The sequence below is a fragment of the Perissodus microlepis genome, chromosome 5 (genome assembly GCF_051167445.1).
Source record: "Perissodus microlepis isolate ML-2025 ecotype Zambia chromosome 5, ASM5116744v1, whole genome shotgun sequence".
NCBI classification, from domain to species: Eukaryota; Metazoa; Chordata; class Actinopteri; order Cichliformes; family Cichlidae; genus Perissodus; species Perissodus microlepis.
In genome coordinates this window covers 8,218,666-8,239,334 of record NC_140465.1, presented here as the reverse complement: position 1 = coordinate 8,239,334, position 20,669 = coordinate 8,218,666, and the positions used below count along the sequence as shown (strand labels likewise).

The 20,669-nt window shown below is 42.3% G+C and overlaps 1 protein-coding gene across 9 annotated transcripts in view; it reads right to left on the bottom strand.

Moving 5' to 3' along the window:
* Positions 1–20,119, bottom strand: part of LOC146386501 (semaphorin-3F-like) — a 61,698-nt gene extending 41,579 nt beyond the window's left edge. For 6 of the 9 annotated variants that reach the window (XM_084927595.1, XM_084927596.1, XM_084927590.1 and 3 more), the window contains exons 1-2: positions 19,663–20,118; positions 17,551–17,730 (exon numbers count right to left, since the gene is read on the bottom strand). In XM_084927595.1, the coding sequence (XP_084783721.1) occupies positions 17,551–17,668 (118 nt within the window). In that variant the 5' untranslated portion in view covers positions 17,669–17,730; positions 19,663–20,118. Of the gene's footprint in view, positions 1–17,550; positions 17,731–19,662 lie in introns of all 9 variants that reach the window. The other 3 variants (XM_084927598.1, XM_084927599.1, XM_084927597.1) reach the window with 1 other exon arrangement.
* Between the last annotated feature and the right edge of the window lie 550 nt (positions 20,120–20,669).

The window sequence follows — 20,669 nt, the reverse complement described above, 5'->3', positions numbered from 1 at the left end:
CTATGATGATGTTTGCTAGTTCACCTTACGCGCATTAATGTAATAACGTGGTTAGCCTACTCAACGTAAATTACACACGAACAACATTAAGCTACTGACCCAGAGAAGAACGGCTGCTGCTGCCATCATCATCCGTCATCATTTCTGCTACACTGGCAGGGCTAGGGGCCAGGACTCTCCTCTTCGGGTTTTTGGGGGATGTTGCTAACTCCGGGTCCGATAACAGGCACCACACCCGCAGTAGATGTGCTCGGTGTGAGGTCTCGCAGCAAGCTATCAAATACGGCGCATTTTCCGGCTTTTAAAAAAACGCTATGCGTCGCCAGGTGTTTCATCAGATTCGAGGTGTTACCTCCTTTGCACAGTATCACCTCAAAGCACTTGTTGCAGGCTGCTGAGTTTGCATCTTTTGCTGTGAAGTACAGCCAGACTTTTGACCGCTTAGCCTTGGGCATTTTTAATCTGTAGCTCTGCTCTAAAAGAATGTATGTACCTGGACCCGCCTACTATCCTCGGAAACGTAAAATGATTGGCTAGAATCTAAAGTGTATCATAGCTCAGGGAAAAAAAGTACCGAAATAAAGCACCGAAATGTGCGCTGCTTTTCGGTCTGGTTACTACCGTTTATGTCAGAACCGGTGCCATGATGGCACCGGATACCGGTACCCATCCCTAGTCAAAGGTGTGCGCCTTTTTTGATGTCACACTGTGCGCCACGTTATTGTTTCGGTGAAATGAATTTCTACAATACTGTTACGGTTAATTGTACTCTCTGCAGTGTTTAAATGCTTACATATACACACACAGTTACTGTCCCTCCACACATACGACTCGGTTCTGCTTCTATGCCCCAGCTTTGTTTACCATTTCCCGCCCAGGCTTCTAGACTTCTGATTGGCCAACATTTCTACACGGTTAGGAATATACGTGTGGACAAGATTATTTTTAAAAAGAAAACGGAAAATCTCAGTTTTCAAAAATACCCGTGTACGTGTGGAGGTAGCCTGAGGCCGCCAAACAAAAATCTTTTGTCAAGATTCGTCTCATGTCACATGTTGTAACCTTTACTTGAAGTTACCAGAGCATGAGTGTCACGATTATGTGACATTAAAAAACAAAGGGGAGTAATTAAGAAAACAATTTGTGTCATTGTAAACAGCATGTTTTTAAAAAGTAGGGTAAAAAAGTAATAAAAAATAATTATAATAAGGATAAGGATAAGGATATAAGGATTCTGGTTAAAGCATACAACTCTGGTAAAGCTGCCCCTGGTCCTGCTGGAGGCTTCCTGTCAAAAGGGATTTTTTCCTTCCCACTGTCACCATGTGCTTGCTCATGGGGGAGAAGGTGACTGTTGTTTTAAATTTCACGCCCTGTAAATAAAACTGAATTGATTGAAATTGAGTGAAAGAATGGGAAACTTACAGAAATATCCATCTATCAGTTATCTTCCCCTTAACCTTGTCTAGGTTGCAGAAATGAGCACACCTCATTTTGTCAGATGTTATTTCTCACAATAAACCTCAAGGCCCTTTTTAAATCAAAACAAGCAAGAGTCAGATTGAGAACCAAGGCTGCAGATGGAAGCTTTACTAAAAAGCGGTGTATTTCACAGGCACACTTCTTTTCATAACATCCACCTCTCGCCAAACCTAATTTATCAAAATATATTTTGAGCCACATTAAAGATATGAACATTATAAAGGTTTAGTGGCACAGTTTGGTAACTTACATCTCTATTGGAAAACATTTAGATTAGGGCTGTGCGATATGACCAAAATCTCATATCCCGATATAAGAATTCTATCGTCCCGATAACGATATAAATCACAAAAATGTAACATTTACTGTAAATTCTGTTAATCCCGGGCAGCTAGACTTGCGGGAAGTGTTTCCAGCTGCGCGTCATGTAGCTGGAGTCGAGTGTTTTAACAGATGCATGAAACTATACATTTTTAGACATAAGTTGTAACGGCCGCCGTTTTCTTTGTCAGTATTTATTAAACAGCGTGCTGCGGGGAAAAGCCTGTTCTAACGTTTGAGTCTAAGGTTTATTTTTTAGCACCTGTCGGCTCTTTTTTAATTCTCATCCATAAATAATCTGCTCAGTTTATTTTGAAAAGTCTCAACAGGATCTTGAGCTTTATTGTGAAAGGTTTATGTGGAACATAAACAAGCGGACAGGCGATGCTGTTACCGTTGTTGTTGCTAACCACAACACATAAAAACAGGCGCTTGTCCGTCCGTAGTGTGGTTATATTAAATATAAGAGAAAGAGAGAACTTTAAGAAATTAATATAGCCTCTACAGTGACCATCAAAACGACGAAAAAATATTGCCGTAAACAGTTTATTTTGCGACACCACGAAACAAACGATAGCGTAAAATGAAACGATAGATGTTTTTATATCGTCATCCGATATATATCGTTATATCGAACAGCCCTAATTTAGATGACATTATTAGAGAATGTTAACAGCAGACCTTGTGTGTGAAGCCCTAACGGCAAAAGGACAAAGTGTCTGCAGGCATATCAACAGACATTTAACAGCACATGAAAGCATCCTTCACAATGAAGGCACGGCTCATGAAGGAGAATTAAAAAGGAGAGGAAACCCTGTGACAGTTAAAGTATCAGGTGTGTCAGTGATTGTTTGGGGTCATGACAGCTCTTTTCAGAGCTTGCTCAGACTTCCCATCTGATTAATGCATGAAAGTGAATTTTCTTGACATCTCGAGAGGCGTTGCCGAGCAGCTGAAGCACACTGCTAAGCGAAAGAAGTGTGGATGTGTTAAACCTGGAATGACACAGAGGCAGAGGTAGGCTTGAGCTGTGAAAAGACTCATCGCTGCATCTATCAGCAACTCTGGTGTCTGCGTGTTAAAAGCTGTTTCAGAACTTGATGTAACTTGGTTGTTAGATTTTGCAAGTTTCTTTGGCAAGAATAGAAAGAGAATGGAAAGCCGATAATGTGCAACTTAAACTAGGTATAATTTAAATATCCCAGGTTTTATCATCTTCTGTTGATTTTATTTCACTGAGCTTTCATGTTCTGTTGCCTTAGTTTTAGCCAAAAGACACTCCTGCTTTTCCCTTAACCATGCAAATCATAATAAACTGAGTCATGGTGTAATTACTTCTGACTGCGATTTTAGTCTCTGATGCCACTACGGATTTTTTAAGGTGCAATATGAGGTGCAACTACAATACCCTATGTCCAAACTGATGACCACAACCACCACAATAGCACATGTGCAACAAGTGCCTCCCACATCATTGCCAGTCTAAGCAACGCCCAACTTTTTTTCTTATTTTTGGCGTAATACTTTTGTGGAAACAAACTGCATCCCCTAAAACAACTCAAACACTTTGCTTGAATGTAGAGTAGATTTACAGATCGTCTCCACAGAGTCCAGCACTACTGCTAATACGGCAAACACAGGGGCGAGCTTTACCACGGGCCTCAACGCAACAGTTAATTATGCCCAGAGCGTATCACCAGAAGCCCAGCATCTCACCTAGCCATAGTTTATCTTTCCGCTGCTAATTTGTTCCGATCAATTACCTTTGGAAAAAGGAGGCTTCCAAATTTACGGGGACAGGAAGGGGCTGTTTATTCATTCCTGCGCTTTTTTGTTTTGTGCCAATCTTTTAAATATTCCCTCAGGTTGGTTTTGTGCTGGGAGGCCTCCATTAAAAACCCATCGCTCACCACGGGGTTCAGCATGTGACAGAGAAGGGCGCCTGGACCCCCTGGAACCTCTCTCTCTGGAACCTCTTGGAACAAAGAGGAGGTTAACTGACTTAATTACAGGCTTTAAAACAGCAAACACTCATCACAGTTGAGCAGGATTACTGAGATCTGTCTGACAGCGTTTTGAGTGAAGAGAAGAAACACTTTCAAGGTGGGTTATGATATCAGTGGTGACCCACCTGAGGTGGACCTGAGAGCTTTGTCTTTTTTCTCTAGGTGTCAACTACAGTGACACAGAAATGCATTCACTGCTCCCTGAATCCACACCACTGAAGCTCAACTCCAGTTAAATGACAAAATATGGACACATCCCATGGTGTATGATTACTGACTGGGTTTTCTGTGTTTATGTTTTTTTCTGTGTCTATCCTGGAGAGCTCATCCAACAGACTTTCTACAACTCTACAGGGAGTGCAGAATTATTAGGCAAGTTGTATTTTTGAGGAATAATTTTATTATTGAACAACAACCATGTTCTCAATGAACCCACAAAACGCATTAATACCAAAGCTGAATGTTTTTGGAAGTAGTTTGTAGTTTGTTTTTAGTTTTAGCTATTTTAGGGGGATATCTGTGTGTGCAGGTGACTATTACTGTGCATAATTATTAGGCAACTTAACAAAAAACAAATATATACCCATTTCAATTATTTATTTTTACCAGTGAAACCAATATAACATCTCCACATTCACAAATATACATTTCTGACATTCAAAAACAAAACAAAAACAAATCAGCGACCAATATAGCCACCTTTCTTTGCAAGGACACTCAAAAGCCTGCCATCCATGGATTCTGTCAGTGTTTTGATCTGTTCACCATCAACATTGCGTGCAGCAGCAACCACAGCCTCCCAGACACTGTTCAGAGAGGTGTACTGTTTTCCCTCCTTGTAAATCTCACATTTGATGATGGACCACAGGTTCTCAATGGGGTTCAGATCAGGTGAACAAGGTGGCCATGTCATTAGTTTTTCTTCTTTTATACCCTTTCTTGCCAGCCACGCTGTGGAGTACTTGGACGCGTGTGATGGAGCATTGTCCTGCATGAAAATCATGTTTTTCTTGAAGGATGCAGACTTCTTCCTGTACCACTGCTTGAAGAAGGTGTCTTCCAGAAACTGGCAGTAGGACTGGGAGTTGAGCTTGACTCCATCCTCAACCCGAAAAGGCCCCACAAGCTCATCTTTGATGATACCAGCCCAAACCAGTACTCCACCTCCACCTTGCTGGCGTCTGAGTCGGACTGGAGCTCTCTGCCCTTTACCAATCCAGCCACGGGCCCATCCATCTGGCCCATCAAGACTCACTCTCATGTCATCAGTCCATAAAACCTTAGAAAAATCAGTCTTGAGATATTTCTTGGCCCAGTCTTGACGTTTCAGCTTGTGTGTCTTGTTCAGTGGTGGTCGTCTTTCAGCCTTTCTTACCTTGGCCATGTCTCTGAGTATTGCACACCTTGTGCTTTTGGGCACTCCAGTGATGTTGCAGCTCTGAAATATGGCCAAACTGGTGGCAAGTGGCATCTTGGCAGCTGCACGCTTGACTTTTCTCAGTTCATGGGCAGTTATTTTGCGCCTTGGTTTTTCCACACGCTTCTTGCGACCCTGTTGACTATTTTGAATGAAACGCTTGATTGTTCGATGATCACGCTTCAGAAGCTTTGCAATTTTGAGACTGCTGCATCCCTCTGCAAGATATCTCACTATTTTTGACTTTTCTGAGCCTGTCAAGTCCTTCTTTTGACCCATTTTGCCAAAGGAAAGGAAGTTGCCTAATAATTATGCACACCTGATATAGGGTGTTGATGTCATTAGACCACACCCCTTCTCATTACAGAGATGCACATCACCTAATATGCTTAATTGGTAGTAGGCTTTCGAGCCTATACAGCTTGGAGTAAGACAACATGCATGAAGAGGATGATGTGGACAAAATACTCATTTGCCTAATAATTCTGCACTCCCTGTATTCTTGACTGTGCAGCCCTACTGTGCTTCTTTTAATTCCACCCTGAAAGATAAAACATAAGCATGTCAAAACTTGGGAAGGTAGGAGAAGACAAGCGGGGGTAAAACCTGATCCACACTGTAGCCCATGAGAGGAACTTTGGACTGATTCAGAGCTCGGAGGGAAAGAAGTGGGAGTGAAATCCTAGCTCACTCTGTGCCTGCCTCTCTTCCTCTCATCCCCTTTTCTCTGTCCCGGCCTCCCTCTGTCAGAGTGCTTCATCTTGGACTCTAGGCCCGTTTGTCTTCTCGCAGAAAAGAAATGCAAAGTAGGCTGCACCGAAACTCTGGGAAACGCCACAGGACGTCCCTCGAGGGGGGTGAAATTAAATACGGCCACTAAGATCCACACAGTAAAGTGGCAATAAAGTATTCATTAACCCACCATTGAAGGGCTAAGCAGGAAAACAAGCAACTGAGTTAAGAAGTCAAACAGGGACTTAGAACACACAGTAACACCACGCTCTTTCATCTGAAGATTTACAAAACAATAAGAGGCTTGGAGAGCTCATGAGCATGTACATCTCGCCGAGAGAATCAAAGAAAAGGATGACAGAACAAAGTTAGCAACACCAGGGCATTACCAAATAGTTTCACAAATATTTCCCTTACTACTCATAATCCTCTCTGCTTTTATATTGCAACACATCTCCCACTGTTGGTCTGGCAGCGTGCCAGGTGGAGTGCAGGATGTAAACAGTCTCTTTTCCTCTTGTTGATTTTCATTTTCCCATCTGAGGACCTCATTTTTCACCTCCACTCTAAATTGCTGTCCTCCCTTTGGAGCGCCACAGCGGTGCTCCTCGGACCCGGACTGAGGAATCCTATAGGAAGCACGGTAAAAGGCCTGCGGGGATCCTGTGTGCGGCATTCATTGACAAAAAAGGCCTGATGCCAGTTTGACGTCCACCCCCAGGTCTCCCAGAATGTGAATGAACTTCTATGAATAAGAGGCAAACCTACACAAACACCCCTGCAGCTATAGGACCTTCACAGGGGGAAGAGTGTGTGGGCGACGCCAAACAACAACAACAACAAGGGGACTTGCATGCCAGGGTCCCCCCTTTTTCATCTCCCTCACCAATCAAGAGGACACAACACCGCAGGGGGGACATTTACAAAAAAACAAGCCTATCAGGGGGTCACTGCCGGCCCCAGCCCATCCTCAATGGGTGGGATCAAGAGTCCATCCCCACACTCTGCAATTAACACCTACTCCACTAACATGCAAAAGAGAAATCTCCAAATCAGCATTTCAAAACCACACCACAACAAAGACATCAAAGTGCATGCATTGTATTATGCCCGAGTGCTCTTATGGGTTAAACTCTTCAGTGTGTCTTCCAAACGGCCTCATTTCCCCTTACCAACGTGGAATAATGTATGACCTCATCAGTGATCGGATGAAGAGGTGGGAAGCAGGGTCTAAACATGGTGAAAGGTTTTAGGCGGGAGGTGAACTGCTGACTGCAGTTTATGAGCTGAATAGCGCACAGTTTCTGTGTTCTACACTCCAATCTCACAGACGACTTTCTCTACTTTGTCCTAGCAGTATGGGTGACTGGTGATTGATAATGAACATTTGTTTGTCACTAAATGTGAATCTGAAGAGGTCAAATGTTGCCCTGGATTTACTTACTATCACTTTTTTTAAATTTTCTGAAACCCCAATAAAAAGTCACAGCGCAGCAGAAATAATCCAGTTTCATCACTGCAGCCAACTGCACTGATACACAGCAGCTAGAAACATCATGAATGGAGCTGGGGCTTCAGCTGAAAAAGATATTTATGGATGTATGCTCTTCTTGTACACCGCACTTTAAAAACTCTGTGTTATGACTTAAACTACATGGCAGCGATTACGTCAGCTTCACTAACATGACCTAATGTGTGCAAAACCCTTTTTTCAACATTAATTTCTATCAAGATTATTATGACAAAGATTAAGTGGGAGACAAATGTAAACACTTTATTTAAAACTTTACTCAGAAAGTAGCCGCTTGCTTGTTGAACAGTCTAACTAATCCTCATATGATCAAATGTAAATATAGCGTATTGTTAGAAAAATAAATTGGTGAAAAGTAGCCACCTTTAAATATATTTGCAAACTTCATGGTTTGTTCTTAAGTTGGAATTTGAGCTACTTCCACTTTCACAGCATTTCAGAAATAAACATTATTTTCATTCCAGTAGATTTTATATGACAGCTTGTGCTACTAGGTGCTTTTCAGATTATTTAATTTACATGCAAAACACACAAAAATCTCAAAATATGCTGTTTTTTTAAAAATCTGTTCCACTTCAGCTAATTCCAAGAGTAAAATGCTGCCCAAAGTCAATGAATGAGTAACAATAATCGATTTGCAATCACTTTTGATACTTAAAATATTTTTACCTTATCATGGTTACTATACATACTTTACCTGAGCACTAACTGCATGCTATCAGTGCTTCTACTTAAATAAATGGTCTACAGTATCTTTTAGTTGTAAAACAAATCATTTCATACTGTACATAGTAAACCTATGCTTGTCCAAAGTGCTCAAGTACTTGGACCGACCTCACACACAGAGAGCTGCTATGAAAGGTAGCGGCCTGACCATCGGGAGCAATTTGGGGCCTCATTGAAACAAGCTGTCAGATATCACAGTAAATATGTTTACACAGCAAAAGAATAGAAAACATACCATTAACATTATCAGCATTTCTGTCGTGACAGTTAACAAACTGATGGTCCAGTGCAGCATTTAATCTGTACTGGCAATATGCAGTCTATGACGTCACAGTGCATTGCACCATCTCAGCTATGGTGGATTTACTGCAGGGACGAAAAAAGAGCTCATCTTAGGAGTTCCAAGTCTGCAAGAGGCATCTGAAATACTACCCCCCAGCGTCAGAGGGTGAGAAATAATGTTGAGGTTGTAGATCAGAAGGTGACAGTGGCCTTGACCTCCCGTGTCTGGGTCACCCCCTCCCACTTGACCTTCCTGAGCAACTCCTGTATACTTAGCGTCTTGATATGAGGGTGATATGAGATACCTCGTGAAGAGATAACGTTAAAAGCCTGCAACTACAGACATGGACTGATTTTACTCTTTAGGCTAGAGTGAGGTAACCATTCGGAAGCCTTAAGTAAGGAACAAGAGCGAACAAGTGATGATTTGGCTGTTTGCAGCAAAAAGCAAGCCAAGTATCTTTTTGCAGCTTACCCCGGGGAAGTTTGGGGTGGTGTGCAGGACTAAAGTCACAGACCAGGAGGTACAAGGCAGGAGAGGAAAGGGACTGTTACCTTCAAAAGCTGGTATGGCAGAACTGTGCTTTGAATATGATATAAACGTCTACATACAGCCCCGGTAGGGGGTTGGCGTTGGGGGTGGCAGGGTGAATTTGCAGAGGTTGAAGACAAGGTGGTTCAGTGTTCTGGATGAGCTGCAATGAAAAGAGTGCTTTGACAGGCTGGCTTCAAGGGAAGCGTTCAGGAGCAGATAAATGACTCAAACCTGAATACCATCCACAGTTTCAAGTCTCAAAAAGCAACGACAATTCTCTGTCTGATGATCTAAGATAACAGAAATTGGTGAGTATTAGACCATCCATCTGCCAGATGACAAGACAAAGAAGCACTTCACAGCAGGTGCCATTCACCTGGGCAACCACTGAATTCATTTTACCCGTCTCATTATCTTACTCCCACACCTCTCTGTACAGCTTCCTGTCTTTTTTACCATGTTTCTCTTTAATTACGTTTTCCTAAAGGAAAACACACAATGCCACATTCGAAACCGTAAACCTTTTGTGAAACTTGGGCGCAGGTTGAGCTGGATCCAAGAACTTGTGTAAGCCGTCTGGACCATTATTCTCCCTGACACCTTAATCTGCCACAAGAGAAACACTGGTGCTAAGAATATACAATGTTCAGCCTCAGCAGCAGTGCAAAGACAAAGCTAGTCTGAGTCTTCAACCTGTTCATCCAGTCTCCGCTAATGCCCTGTTTTCACAAGCCAGAAAAGACATGAAGTCCCACAGGAAGTCTTAATTATGCCACCTGGAAAGGACGAGCCTAGAAGACTGGCAGGTGTGCTAGATACCAACCAGGTTACCAAGATGTCAAGGCTGGGAATGCTACATCATTATCTATTATCAGTTTCCTCAACAAAGGGAAAATGTAGTACAATGACAACAAAGGGTGACTGATGGTTTTCTCCTTTGAGAAGTTTTAGGTTACTGTTGGCAGTAAAACCTTACCCTGGCAGCTTGTTGTGATTACAGGAACTAACAAAGTACATCATCTAACCTCATTACTTGGTTTCAACATGCAAAATAATTTACGACTCCAACACATTTGTCCATACTGTGACATAACCACGTCCTCTGCTCGGTTTGAGATTTCTAGTGCTCTAAACCTGCATAATTTGGCAATTTCATAAAAAACTGGAAGAGTGTACAGTTCCATAAATAGAAAACATATGTGCAAAAGATACTGGTGGAAAGAAAGAAAAAATTACAACAATATCTGGACAGTTTGGGTGGTATTTTTCAGTCTTGTGAGGAGAGTCAAGGTGGCGGCATTGGGTGGCGGCATTAGATGCAGCAACATGCCCTTGAAAGACAAGATGGAGAGACAACACTGGGTTCTCATTCATTTTGAGAGACCATCTCGGTTTCACTGGCGAGTCACTGACAGACCGCGTAACCTGACTCAGAAGGCTGCTCCACAGGTGAAACCCTGACCAATATGACAGATCTCATACTGCAGATGCAAAAACAGAGCGCCGCTGACACGCCAAGAATCCAAAACACCCCAGTCCCCGTGCATTTACTGTAGTTCTGATGCCAGAGAAAGTTAGCTAAGTAGTAGAAGGAAAAAGGACATCAAGGCATAAGAGTTCAGCTGAGCTGAAATTAACAGACTATTTGGCAGCTATTTTCATATGTTATGGTTAGAGTGGAGTTATTTACCAGTTCAGGCTTCTAAAATTAGTTCAGGCTTTTCTTTACCCAATATGACCAGTAGCTAAACTGTTAATTGGTTACAGCAACCATTTTTAATTCAGTTCAACTCAACTTTGTTTATATGGCACCAAATCACAACAACAGTCACTTCCAAGTGCTTCATATTGTAAGATCCTAATCAGACCCCTACCCTAAAAACAATGTTGTTTATTCTCATAAACATGAAGCAATAATTTTAAGAGTAAAATTCAACTGAAATATATCAAATCAAAAGTTTATTTATTCAAATAATAATAATAATAATAAATAAACAATAATAATAATCAATATGCTTGGAAAATATGCTTCGCATAAACTGCATACCAATCAAGTAAATTTCATTTGATCAGATTCCATTAAATTAATTAATATTATACAGACCTATTGTAAAATAAATTATGTATGTATGTATTCAACTAACTGAAAGAAGAAGAAGAACAGTCCTTTATTGCGATTATATGTTCACACGTAAAGAAATTTCATTTGGTAATTCTCGGCACACATGAAAAGAAGCACACATATATATATATATATATATATATATATATATACACACACACACAACCAACACTATAAAACAATTGAATGCATACTATCCATATGTGCAGGTGTGCAGTATAAATATGTGCAGAAAGTCACAGATAGAATTTGGTAGAACTGAAAGTCAGCATGTTGGATATACTTTTTTGAATGAATGACCACTTGATGACAGTGGGAATGAAAAATCCCCCTTTTAACAGGAAGGACACTAAATGAGAGGCAGCACAACTGGTTGTGGATGGGAGTGGTGCGTGGGGGATCAGCTGTCACCTTCAGTGGTTGCCCACAATCATCAGAAGCATAAGAACAATGTTCTCTCTTAACAACTCTGCACCTGCAGACACACACACACACACACCTGCACACACACACACACACACACACACACACTACATCCAGTAACCATATGCTGAAGAAAGAGAATCCCAGCAATGATACTACTCCCTCTTTTATCAAACCTTAGGACCACCCAAGCAGCATGTGATACTCTTTACAACCTCACAGCCATATGGCATTAGAATCAAGCAGAGGTGCCAAGCGGCTATATTCAATAACACTGAAACACAATGAGTCAATTCATGGACCATCATAAAGAAAAGCCTGTGCGCATTTAACAGCGATTGGCAGTGAGAGGATAAAACACATATTCCAGGAGGCGCAGCATCAGCGCCGGGTGGGAGGCTCAGACAGAGCTAACGGTTGGCTATGAGATGACACTGTGAACGCGAGTTTATTTGCAGAAGGAAATTGGCACCGATAGAGACGGGGCATCAGCTTACTGCTGGATTCAGGGGCAACATGCTGAAAGGAGCCAACAGACTCATCTTTTCAGGGAATATCACACGTCTGTCCCACACATATACCTGACAAGTAGAGGGGTGAGGGTGGCAGGAGCACTGTCTCCTGCAGTACTGCAGTCTATGGCCAACAGATGAATAAATTCAATTGCAAAACTTTATGAAGATAAATTCTTAGCACATTTAAAAGCTATTATGCATTACAGATTACATTACTTTTCATTACGGATGTGAGTAAAACTTGAAGAAAAGAATAATTAGAACCTGCAACACATATTGATTCATTGCGAATCACATTAAAATATTATCCACAGACACGAATTCTAATGACACTGTGCTTTAAGTGAAAAGTACGCTGTTATTTTTCATCTTCAGTGCATTCCAATCAAAACAATAGACTCAGTGGTCCAGAAATAAAATGTAATCACGGTACTATCAGTCATCCACCAAATAGGGGGCAGAGTTAAGGTTGCAGGGGGGCAGAGACAGACAGATAATCGATCCCAGAGTCTGACCTCTCAGTCTGAGGCCGTTGGACGTATACCGCTGTGAAGCGTTCACTGATTACCTGTGACCAGACAAGCATTCATGCCTAAAGTTGGATGAGGACTGCTGCAGACCAGCAGTCACATTTCATTTAAGCCAACTGCTAAAAAGATTTAAATGAAGTTCAATGAAGTGAACATAAACCATGCTGTGCTCAGAAATTAGCTTGGCCAGAGAGATAAATAGATTTCAGGCTGAGCTGCATCCCATTTTAACATGAACTCAGCTTTTAATTGCTTGAGCACAAATCCCCACTTAATGTGTTTCATCACACGTGTGAAGTTATAGGAAAACCACGCAACAGAAGTTATGTCCATAAATTAAAACAAATGTGTGAATTCTAAAGTCCTCAGCAGTGATTATAAATGAGAGACAAATTTTCCCCATAAAGTTTAAGGAGCGGCCGTTACAAATACAAATGTTTTGAAGTCATGTACACCGCAGCGGAGGATTAACACCGTTTCCTGGAACACCGGGCTCAGCCTCATTTTGCTTTAATATACACACTCTTCTCTACACCCACTCCATTAAATTAAAAGTCAATGGTTTCCAGGCCAAGTTGGACGTTACAATTAAGTGACACTTTTAACAGCTGGATCACAGCAGAGCACAAGTTGCTCCGGACCAAACTACACTTGCACTTAAACCACCGTCACCACTTGGCCGTTTGCGTTTAGTGGTTAACCACAGCGCCACAAATGACTTCTGTGTGGCTGCCGAGGGAGAAGAGAGTTTTACACTAAATATAACTGAGCTTAGCTGCTGTGGAGACAAGCTGAGGTCTGGGACGTGGCCAAAGTAATAGTGGTTTTCAGTGCTTTTTCAGTCATTACTCTACTGCCGTGGGGTTATATGGACTCAGGCCTCGCAAACAGTAATTAGAGATCACAGCAAAACATCAGCAGCAGCCCCAGACGACAGGGTCAGTGGTTTCGTGGCTTCTGCATGCGGTTGGGCACCATTGCAATATTACTGCGAGGGTGAAATTCTACCAGTATGCTTGAAGCAAGTCAGACGTGCATCAAGAAACTGAAAGGGAAGCTGCAGGTTGTTATTACTGTCAGCAAATACACAAGTAATAATACAAAAGATCAAAAGTTTAAACGGCATTTGTCACTGAAAGAATCAATGCTGAATAAACACTTAAGGCTTCAGACTCAAACATGCACGCCGATAAGCCTGGGTTCATTCGGGCCACTAATCTATAGCTCCAAAGAAGAAAGTGACCATGGGAATGTGTTGTGTGAACAACAGCAATAACAGATTAAACATTTACTAGACAAGTGACAGGCTGGCTGTAAAAGGCCGAGCCCAGAGTCGAAGCGATACCAAACTACTGACTTATCGAAGCAGCTACTTCCCTGCTACGCTGCTTTTTGCATGACAGTTTCAGATTTGATCCTCATCTGTTGTTACTCGATGGAATTAAAAGCTAAACAGAAACATAACCACCCCGTAACACGGGTTGACACATACCAGAATGCCTGGCATTTAACCCCAAAGGGAAGTTTCTAACCCTCTACGCTGCCACCCACCCACCAAAACACACATGCACTCTCACCCAATATAGACTACAGACTTTCCTGGGGGGTAAAAATAGTAGCCCGCTGTTTGCCGTTCACAGGAGGGCGTGCAGATGAGAAATATGTGGCTTAATGATGAGCCAGAGTGGCTTTCTCTTACTGCCACCTGCACTGCCTGTGGCGAGCCTGTTTATTGTAGCGGAGCTGACCCACATTCTGCCGTTATCCCGGTGGCTTTGGCCTCATGCGCAGTCAGAGGGAGGAGGTGGGGGCTAGTGTGCTGTAATCCTGATGATGTTATGGCATTTAAAGGACTTTTTACTTGTACTGACGGGCCAGAGTGGCATTGCTGAAGTTAAGTGTGAGAAGCTTGTTTCCAAAAGGTGATAATTCTGAAGTGCTCTTTTGTGGTGCAAGACATGGCTCCACCCTCAGCGGTACATTATGCTGGCCTGACTTTTCAAAGTGAAAATTTGCATGGAGACTCTTGACCCCTTGCCTCTGTTTGTTCTGAGCTGACGTTTGCCGTCTGCCTCAGCAATTAAGCAGACTAAGAAAAACTTTACATTAAAAGGCTTCTTCTTCTCTCTTTTTTTCATAATCACCGGTCACGCCCGTTATGTCAACAACTGCATTTAAAGCATTTGAAGAACACAGCACAGCCTAAGTGATGTTCTGCGATTATTTTAAGCGTATGAACTCACAGCAGCCCAGATGAGGCTAAAGTTCATGTGCCCAGAATAGCACAGCCATTAGTATGGATTTAGATTTGGATCTACTTTATGCAGGAACTGAAACATGTCATAGCAGAAATGTGGGCCAACAGAAGCAGCATGACTTTTTCCCTCCTCCCAGGAGTGTTTTCCCCATTTAGAAAATGCCATGTTTTCTGCAACACAGCGTGATATAAGCAGAACATTTAAAAGATAAAAAAAAGAAAAAATGTAACTCTTAAAAACGCAAGATCTGTTGAAACTCAGATCTTGCGTGACTTGGGAGTCTCAGAGAAAAGGGTAGAGCACATACACAATTCTGCCCATCACTGCACTGTATCTGGTGTTAAACGAATACTGGTTGCTTTATTTAAGATAACTTAGCTCAAAGATGCCAGAAAGTGATTATTACAATAGACAGGTTTTCATCTCCACAGGATGCATGTCTCCATTAAAATCATTAAAACTGAAGAAAACGTGCATTACTGTGTGTTAAAAACTGTTATTGAAACCATAATTGATTTAGTCCCCAAACAGGAAGATATTTTAATATCAAAACTTTCACTGTGTAAATTAGCTACTTATCTGATATGAGTCTATCATGCCAGTCAACTTTAAAAAAAAGTCACTTGATTAGTTGTTATGGGTTTGCTTTGTCCCCAATTTGCTCATCTGACACTGACTACAGCTTTTTGCTGTTTAAAGTGAGGAAGGCTTCTTCAGCCAGAGTTGCCCTTTCTCCTCAGCTGATAAGCCTGAACAAAGTCTACTTGCAAAGTTTATCCGTTAGATTTTTTATCCATTAGATTTTGCAAACACAAAATATTTTATCAAATGCATATGAGCAGATACATTGTTCAACTTCCCGTGTCCTCTAAGTACACTGAGAGGGTTATTTTAGCATCGCCGAACGTGTTTTCCTGCTATAAAAGCTGCACACGCGACATGGAGGAAAGGCAAAAGCAATTAGGTCCCATGATTTACTCTACCTGCTTTAATAGGGAAGTGAGGGCCTCCCAGACGGAGGTCATGGTTCTTAACCTCGCTGCTCTGCTACCAAGTTAATCAGTTTGAAACATGTGTTTAGTTCAGCACAGACAAGCAGCTTTATAGCTGCAATTTAAGATTTTTCTTCACAGGGTGACTCACTGGCATAATGATCAATAATTATGAAGTGGGACCTGAAAATTAACTCATACCCTCCTGCAGTCTCACCATAAAAGACCTGCATATTGCCCATACTTGTCTTCAAGCTGTGTTCCATTTATGCCGCCGCTCAGAGGCAAACCGCCTTCCCAAACAGCTCAAGCAAAAAACTTTACACATCATGATGCATCAGGGGAAGTGCAGCCAGCTTGCCAAGGTAAGGACTACAAGGCCCCTCTCAAAAAGCAATTAAGGCAGAGGGAGTCATAATATTGAATGGAGAGGGGGGTGCATTCCTCTGAGAGAGGCAGTAGCAGTAGACTGTGAAATTCATATTGACTAGAGAGGCAAACATACACAGGTAAGCAGCAGTGCCCAGCTTTTTCCTTGTCAGCCAAAGAACAGCGCCTGTAGTCTGTCGCTTTCAAATATATAAGTTCAGCCATCCAAAGATGAACCTATACACAAGCTGACTGGACACAGAACAGCTTATAGAGTAAAAAAAACCAACAACACGCACACAAACAATTTGCACAGTTCTCTCTAAAACAACACAGCACTAAGATGATATCTGGAAAATGAAAAAACTGCTGAACTCGGGATGTGAGCTCACTGGTGTGTTAAATCCCACTTGATTAAAGCAGGAAAACGCCTTCGACAATGAACTGTGCCAGTCCACTTAATTAAGTCAACTTGTACTACCAGGGAGCGCTGGGAAACGAAGAAAGCAAAAGCAAACAGGGGAGCTGCCGCTTGCTCCCCGAGCTTTTCTCTGGATGCTAATCAAAGGCTTGATCTGCGAGCAGGACAGGCCCCGGGGATGTCGCTCTGCTTGGCTGATCCTGGCAATTTGCTCTTGGTAATACCCTCTCTCTCACTCTGCACCCCGGAGAACCCGGAAGACCATCTCACCTAATCTGTATGGCCGATGGAACGCACAAATACAACCTCCCCCCGCCTCCCAAAGTGCATCTGCTTCACCAGAGAATAATCACATAATGGCTATGGAGTTATTACATGCTCCTTATTATCCCATCTCTCTTTGTGGCTCCAATTTAGAGATTCAGTACTAAAGAAGATTGAAGATAAAGACACTGCATTTGATTAACTAAAACAATAATCATGTATATGCTCTCAAAATGAGCGAGACGTACACATTTCTCAATATGTGCATCTGCTCCGTGTTTGTATTTGTGCAATACAGGCCAGTGGGAGCATCTGGTGGTTATTATGATGCCTGGAGGTCTGAGGAAAGGGGGCAGCGTGCGTATGAGAGTTGCATGATTTGTTTGTGGTCTGCGCAGCGCTGCTCTGGTGATGCTCTAAGTTCTTCCTCTGAAAAACCCTCAAGAACTTATCAAAGCCACAATCACTCCAGTTGCACAACTGTCATTTCATCAGTCAGCCGGTGAGCAAACTCATGGCAGAGGAAAAACCAGCACTGACTAAAACACAGGAAAGCCAGGAGTAAACCAAGAATTAGAAGCAAGAGGGAAGGTGAGGGTAGAAGAGAGCAGTTCAGGTTCCCACCTTTAAAAGAGATGAAGACACGGGGCGCGGCCAGTGGCTCATTGCTCACTTGGTTCCCAAAAGCCAAGCCGCACAGTGCCAGGAGGGTGTGGACCGTCCACAGACCGTCCAGCTGCATGGTGGACCAACCTCCTGTAGCTCCAAAGGCTGCTTTTTGTTTTTTTGTTTGTTTTTTTAAATCTGCAGGGACAAAAAGAAACACGTGAGAAGAGAAGATGCTGACTCTACTTTACACTTAAAACCAAAAAAGAATCTGCCACCGTGAGCCTGTTTTTCATTTATGATTTTATGTGACGCGTCAAATCTGTATCTCCCAAGGGCCCCATCACACTGCGAGTTTTGGGCGACACAGCACCGAGGTGCGGAGTTTACGCCCAGATTTCTGGGAGCTTCATTAAACTGATGAGTCCTAATGGAAAGGAGCCAGACTTTTAGAGACTTGCACATTGCTTCCATTTGGTAAAAATTATGTTTGTTTTTCAGAGCGCGACAAAATAATGGCAGGATCGCGCTGACTCCACTGAAGCTTTTCTTCTGCTCCTCTACACGCAACCAAAATGCATTCCTGCATCATGACACCACGCTGTAATTACTGGGTTCACCTAATGCCAGGCTATACCACAACTTCACACTTACTTAAGGAAAATAGCACAAAAATAACATTGTGATTGATGCATCTCAAATACAGGTCTTAGCTGTTGATAAAAAAAAAAAAAGGCCTGCAAGTAATGACAGCCTCAAAGCTGAACAACTAAAGAAAAAAAGGCGGTGACATTAATTGTTAATGAAGTATAGACACCTTTAAGCAGCTGATGTTTCACACATATGTGACTGACCATAAGAAATACTCGTGTATGAGGCTACCTCTTTACCTGCAAAACTTTTCTTTTCCACCTTTGTTCCCATAAAGCCTCCCTGAGCTCACTGACCGGACACCTACAGCCTGCATATCTCCTCTCCGCACAAACCACCGACACTTCAAACATTGGACGAATTTCCACCTCAAAAGCACCTTCAGAGACCTCAACAGAGCAGAACAGTCTTCAGACTGGTTGGCTGAAGCGAATTTATGAGTAAAAGCAGCTGTTTAAACCTCGGCTGTTTACAATTTGTAAACCATCGAGCTGTTTATTCTAAGAGAGAGGCCAACTCCTTCGCACAAGCGCATGAAATCAAACAAGGCACCGCTCACAGATGACACCGAGGATTGCGAAAGACACACCGTACCATGAAGTAAAAAATACAAATATGTATGCCATAGACAGTGATATGAAATATTAATACAAAAGTTTACAAAAACAAAAAACAAAAAAACAAAAACCCTTTTAGTCATGGGAACATCATATTAGTCCAAATAGCTTAAAAGAAGAAAAGGTCAATGCGCTCAGCTTCTTCACAGTTTATTAACTGACATGTGTTGAACAAATGTAACGCAATCATTAAAACTTACATACGGAAACCAGTAAAATCTGGATGGACAGGGCTCAGTGGCTACAGCGCTGCTTTAATCCAGCAGACAAGAAAATAACCATCTGCATTTGCTGCAGATTAAAAACATTTTTTAAAACATTTCACAGTTACCATGACACAGGGAAATACCTCAGTGTTGTATTGTATGTAAATATAAATAAAACACTATACAACTTCATTCACGTGCATGTATGAATGTGTTCTTCGGCAATGAATAATAATAATAAAACAAATTTCATGCAAAAATGTTGAATGTTGCTGAAACACGCTGAAATGTGTGTAACAGACTGGCAGTCTTGGCCACACATGGACGACAGAACTGTAAACAGTCTGGTGCGGTATTAGAGCGCACGGTAAACTGCACAGCTATTAAATAAACAGTGATAATGATTCGCGCTGGAATTGATTTTCCGATCAAAAGAAATTAATAATGATCATAATTTGCTGTTTCTGTTTCATTGTTTCAAAAAGAAAATGAGAGAGTCGGTAAGGCGTGGTGCCAATCATAAATTCAAGTATTTGACAAAAAAAGCGCGATCCTGTATGCAGGTAACATGTTGCGTGATATTCATAATAAGGAAATAAAGTCTAAAATAAATACATAGATACATAATCACAAAGGAACAGTCCATACAGGCTTACCTCACGGGTCTCCGGATATAAGTTCAGCCTTGCAAGTCATTGAACAAACCAATTCCAACAGATCGATCACTCTCCCTCTCTCTCCAAGTTGAAAGCAGTAATAACAATAGAAAATCCCGGCGCGGCTTTCTGGTCGAACCCCGTTCAGGAGTGGGGTGGAGGTGGGGTGGGGGCACTTTGTACCTGTGCGCACTGCGTGTCTATTGGCCCCGGAGTTGTCAGTGAACACAATGAGAAAAATTGCAGTTGCGCGAAAATAACAAGGGAGAAAATGTTCCTAACTGAACCTTGTGCGTGACCGAGAGTCGATTGGATGCTGTGGTCGCACGACTGCAATCAACATCTCGTGGGGGGGAAAAGCCGCTCGATACAAGAAAAGTCCCCGCGGTGTCCAGACGCGTAGCGTGTGCTCCGTCGGAAAGTTGGGCGCTCCTGACTGTAGGGAGGCAGGGCGCTAGCAGGTGGATGCAGAGGCCCATTTGCCTTAAACACACCCACAGGGCGGGCAGCGACAAGCCGAGCCGCCCATCAGTGAGCCTGCCAGCCTGGGGGGGGGACGTGATTTACTACCTTATCATACCACAGTATGCTGTCAGAGAATAGACTTTATACTGTGCTCTGGTCTCGCGTAGCTGACTGAAAGTGTATTTGTATCACCATTTCATCATGGAACATTTATTATTACACAGAGATCAAAGCAGAAAGTTTTAGGATCATCCCCTTGTGACGATTTTATCAGGGGTTCACACCTTATTTAAACAAGATCAGGATTAACGCACTAACAGAGACAAAGTGTTCTGCGCCAGGTCCCACTGTCTGCCGGTCTTTATTTGTTAACTATGGGCTTTCAGTGGTGTTATGGCAGTGTAATAAGTCATCAGTCTTTTTTTAAATAATAATCCTTTCATCTGTAAAACAAAGTAGAAAATAACGATTAGGGTCCTTTTTATAGACATACGGTCATACAATGAGACAGCCGAAAGTGTTCACAAACTGGCAATTCAAAG